A 4,910-nucleotide genomic window follows, 5' to 3' on the forward strand; every position below is an offset into this window, starting at 1 on the left:
GTGGTGGTGTGTGTGTGTGTGCTTTCTTTTTTCCATCTTCCTATTTTGAGGCAGGATCTCTCATTGGCCTCGAAATTAGCACCTAGGCTAGGGTAGGAGGGCAGGGAGTTCCAATGATCCACCTGCTCTTCCTCCACTTCCCCAGCATCGGAATTACAAGAGCTCATCACCACATCCAGATTTTTCACATGCTTGTGTGGCAAGCACTATATCAACTGAGCTATCTCCCAGCCTCAAGAAAAAAAAAATTGAAAGTTTTCTAGAGCATGCTTGCACATGCCCATCATCCACACTGAGGAAGCAGAAGTTGAAGGGTTATACACTGGGCTACATTGTGAGAAGTCTCAGAACAACAAAAGGATTATATATAACGAGTAAAAATGAAAGGAGCTGGAGAGATGGCTCACTGTATAGAGCACTGGCTGCTCTTCCAGAGGGTCTGGGTTTGATTTCCAACACCCATACCAGAGCTCACAACTCTCCAGTTTCAGGGAATTCCAACATTCTCTTCTGGGTCGCAGGCATGCATGTGGCACACAGACAGACAGACAGAGACAGACAGACAGACAGACAGACAGACAGACAGACAGGCAGGCAGGCAGGCAGGCAGGCAGGCAGGCAAAACACCATACACCTAAAAATAAATTTAAAATAAACGAGAGCTGTGAAAGAAAGGCAAAAATCATACGAGAATTTATTTTTGGAAATGTGGGGAGAGGGTCCAAAGTCTTCAAGCATACAAAGAAGTGTACAGAAAAAGTGAAGGTTCTTCAAGTATAGAAGTTGTCATTGCCTTACACTTTCTCATATCCTGTACTTCGTGAAACTGAAGAAAGTCTAACAGATGCTCTCCTGGTTTAATGCCTCCCACACTGACCTCGTAAGTTCCATTTATCACATAATTATTGCTTCATTGACTGTGAAGACAGGGACTGATCTCTCACCATTGCATATCGTGGATGGAAGCAGGTTGTCAGGCTTTACTTCAGACTCTGACGATAGTCCTTGCAGTGGGCAGACTACTTTGTTTCCTACTTATTTGTATTCGTTGAGTCATTTGCGAAGGTTAGATCACGCAGGATAGGAAAAATCCTAGAGGCGAGGTCAGAGTAAGTTAAGATCCTGCTGTGAAGAATGGGTTTCAGTGGGTTCGTCCAATCCCTGGGTCCTGCTTCAAGTACACCACAGACGTGTCCTAAGAGCGAGGACCTCCCGGCCAATATGAGACCTGACCTGAAGCCCTCCATATGGAGGACTCGCTAGAGGCTCCCACTTTCTGCTTCCTCAAATTCCCTCAGCCAACCGTGTGTCCTAATACCAACTATCTGGTATTAGGCAGTACACTGCAAAAGCCACTGGACTACGACTCCCAAGAGGCACTGCGACTGATTGATAGATCAAACAGCCAATAAAAGATTAGCGATGTCCCGGAGACCCAGTCCTGTAGAGGAGAGGCGGGCCTTCCCGTGGGTAGCTCTTGGAGCCAGTGGGCGTCTCCGGGGCCGGGCTCCGCCCCTAGACTGTGCTCTAGGGTTCCCGGTGTCCAGTCTCTGGAAAGGTGGGTCACCTGCAAGGGGGCACTGGCTTCTGAGCTGCCTCAGAACGTGGTGTCGCAGGTGGCTACTGGAACTGACACCCAACACTGCGGCGGAGCTGCGTGTCCCCATGCCGCAGCCTCACCAGGCCGAGCTGGCTGGGCCGCGGAGCCGCACTCCCTATCCTTAACCACGCATTGGCCGCGCTGTGGCCTTGGCTCTGCTTCGCTCAGAGGTACTGGATCAGGTCGGTGTCTGCCAGATGCCGGAGAGTTGCTGCGAGCTACCCGCAGGATAGCTTAAACTTTCCCTGGGGATTCCTCTACCAGCCCGTTAGATCGTGTTGTGAATTTCGCCAGATACCAAAATAAAATACTCTCTCCAGTGCCCTTCTGGGATATTATGACTTTTCTCCTTAAAAACTGACGAAAAGACCGGGAACTATTTTGTTTTCAGAGTCTGGGATAAAGACTAGCAAGTGAGAAAGCTATGTCTTGGCGGTCCTTCTCTCACACTTCCAGAGAGGCTTCGTTCCTAACATTTTTCTAGCCATCAGATTTCTCCAGAAGAAATAATCGGTCTACGATTAGAGTGACATTGTGCCCAGAGCCCCCAAAATGGCAGCTAAAATGGAGATAACTTTGAGCACCCACACTGAGGATTCTGACAAGCAAGAGAGACACATAATAATGAAGCTGGAAGAAAAACGTGGCCCCCCTCAGCAGAAAGCCTATCCTGACCCTGAGCTTTCCCGCCAGAGCTTTAGACACTTTTGCTATCAAGAAGTGTCTGGACCCCAGGAAGCGCTCTCCTGCCTTCAACAGCTCTGCAGACAGTGGCTGCAGCCTGAACTACACACTAAAGAGCAGATTTTGGAGCTCCTAGTGATGGAGCAGTTTCTGGTCATCCTACCTCCAGAGATCCAGGCACAGGTCTGGCATCGGTATCCAAAGAGCAGCAGGGAGATTGTGACTCTGGTGGAAGATTTGCACAAAGCATCCAAAAAACCAAAGCAGTGGGTAAGGAGGGTCCTATTTCTGTGGGTCCTAGGTAATGTCTCTGTTGTCTTTTGGGGAAGTGTTTTGTCTCATGATCCCCAGTTAGAGATTCCAGGGGAATGGGTGGCTTCAAAAGTTGCTTCCAGCCTGGAGGATCGTCCATTATCCCCCAAAGCCATAACAGGGTTTCAGAAAACCGAGCCACTGGGACCCAGTGAGGAAGCAGAGGACTAAGCAATTCCTTCAGAGACTCCAGTAACCTTATAAGAGTAGTTTTAAGCAATCTCTACTGTCAGGTCTTCCCTGACCCATATCTTGAAGCTTTGCTACAATCAGAATTCTTAGCCAACAGGTCTAGCCTGTTCCAAAGGAAACTAATTTGGGTGAAGCTCTGTGGACTTTGTTCCAGTGAAGTGGCTACCATATTGCCTTTGAATGGTAAAGTCTCAGCTCAGTTCTCGGGTGTCTGCCCCCCCCCCCCATCCAGGTGAAAGCCCAGCTGGAGCCACCAAGGGAAGCAAGTAACAGGTGGGGCAGCTTTGCTGGGTCTGAGTGACCTGGTGCTCTCTGACAGGAAAACTTACCAAGTTGGAATGGCTTTCAGTGGCCCCTTACCATACTGGTTCCATTCCCACAGGGCCTGTCTCTAGCAGAAGTAGAAAGGGGTGGGAGGTCCCGGGAGCATTGCTTGTGATGATTCGGTAGTTTTACCCGCTCTCTTTTGATGATCTTGGCCCAAGCTGTGGCACTACCTGGGAAGGCTGGCGGCTTGTGAGGCAACCTCATTCTTTTTGTTCTGCATGCCTTCCCTTCAACTCCTTTTGGTGGTCTCCAGGTCCTTACCAGGTCTTCCCAGGGTAAGGGGGTCACTCTATAGCAGTGAGTGGCATGTTGCTCTCAGTCCATCAAGGAATGGAGAATTAATGGATAGCCCTTTTCCTAGGTGACCGTTTGTATGCAAGGGCAAAAGGTGCTCTTGGAGAAAACGGGAACTCAGCTTGTAGAACAAGAACTTCGAGACTTTCAACCCCAAACTCCTAGCAGAGATATTCAGGAGGACTCTGTGGAGGACTCTGTGGAAGAGCCTTCCTGGGAAGGATCTCATGAGCGGCTGAGTCCTCACCATTGGGAGAAGTCTCTCCTCCAGGAACCAGTCCTTAGATTGACTGAGACAGGTAACCACTCTGGCTCTCTCACCAGCCTCTTTCCATCACAGCCTCTCATGGTTCTGCAAATGCAGTTGTGTTACATATACCTCCTTTAAAATTTATTATTTGTGTGTGTGTGGAGTGTGCCAAAGGGCACTTATGGAGGTCAGAGGAAAACTTTGTGGAATCATTTCTTTCCTGTTACCTTTATTTGGGTTATAGAGCTCAAACTCTGGTCTCTGGCTTGAGTAACCAGAGCCTTTACTTACTAATCCAGTTTCCTGGCCTTATAAAATTACATATGATAACTGATATTATTTTTGAGACAGTGTCTCACTATGCAGCTCCAGCTGGTCTGAAATTCACTCTGTAAACCTGAATTCACAGAGATCCACCTGCCTCTGCTTCCCAAGTGCTGGGATTAAAGGTCCTCATTACCATACCTAGCCTGTTTGGGTGTTTGTTTGTTAGTTTGTTGAAGAATTACTGGATTCATTTGTAACTCGGCTGCCCTGTCTGAGGGTCCTGTCCACAAAGCAGAGGGTGCTTGTCCATATCCTCGCCAGCACTTCCTGTTTTATTATGATGTCATATCCCTTGAGGTTTTGATTTTCATTCCCCTAATGAGTTATGTTTGCTATTATTTCATATGTTTATTAAATTATATGTCCTGGCCAGTGAGATGGCTCTGTGGGTAAAGGTACTTGCCACCAAGCCTGAAACCTGACTTCTGTCCCTGAGGTCCACATGATGGAAGGAGGGAATCACTCCTGTAAGGTGTGTCCTCTACCTTTACACACACACAGTCATACAAACGAGCACCCCTAACACACATACAGAGAGAGAGAGAGAGAGAGAGAGAGAGAGAGAGAGAGAGAGAAATATAGTAAGACATTGTGAAAAGGAAATCTGATATTTTGTCTTTGGTTATTGGGTCTCATGTAGCCTAGGCTGGCTTCAAAGCCACTACAGAGCTGAGGGTGTCCTTGAACTCCTGCTCCTGTAGCCTTCACCTCCTAAGTCCTGTGATGAGAGGCTTTTGCCATCACTCCCAGCTTATAGAAGAATTCTAGTCATATACTTTGCCTGTTTTTAACTTGGAAGATTTGTATTTTTTGTTTGTTTGTTTGTTTGTTTTTTTGTTTGTTTTTCGAGACAGGGTTTCTCTGTGTAGCCCTGGCTGTCCTGGAACTCACTCTGTAGACCAGGCTGGCCTCGAACTCAGAAAT

At 47.8% G+C, this 4,910-nt stretch overlaps 1 protein-coding gene across 1 annotated transcript in view; it reads left to right on the forward strand.

Moving 5' to 3' along the window:
• The first annotated feature begins 1,536 nt into the window (after nucleotides 1-1,536).
• The window catches only part of Znf174 (zinc finger protein 174), a 7,818-nt gene continuing 4,444 nt past the window's right edge, over nucleotides 1,537-4,910 (forward strand). Inside the window, exons 1-2 of the mRNA XM_021209082.2 lie at nucleotides 1,537-2,554; nucleotides 3,477-3,708. Coding sequence (XP_021064741.1) covers nucleotides 2,153-2,554; nucleotides 3,477-3,708 — 634 coding nt within the window. The 5' untranslated portion in view covers nucleotides 1,537-2,152. The remainder of the gene's footprint in view (nucleotides 2,555-3,476; nucleotides 3,709-4,910) is intronic.

This window comes from Mus pahari, chromosome 12, assembly GCF_900095145.1.
Source record: "Mus pahari chromosome 12, PAHARI_EIJ_v1.1, whole genome shotgun sequence".
Lineage (NCBI taxonomy): Eukaryota > Metazoa > Chordata > Mammalia > Rodentia > Muridae > Mus > Mus pahari.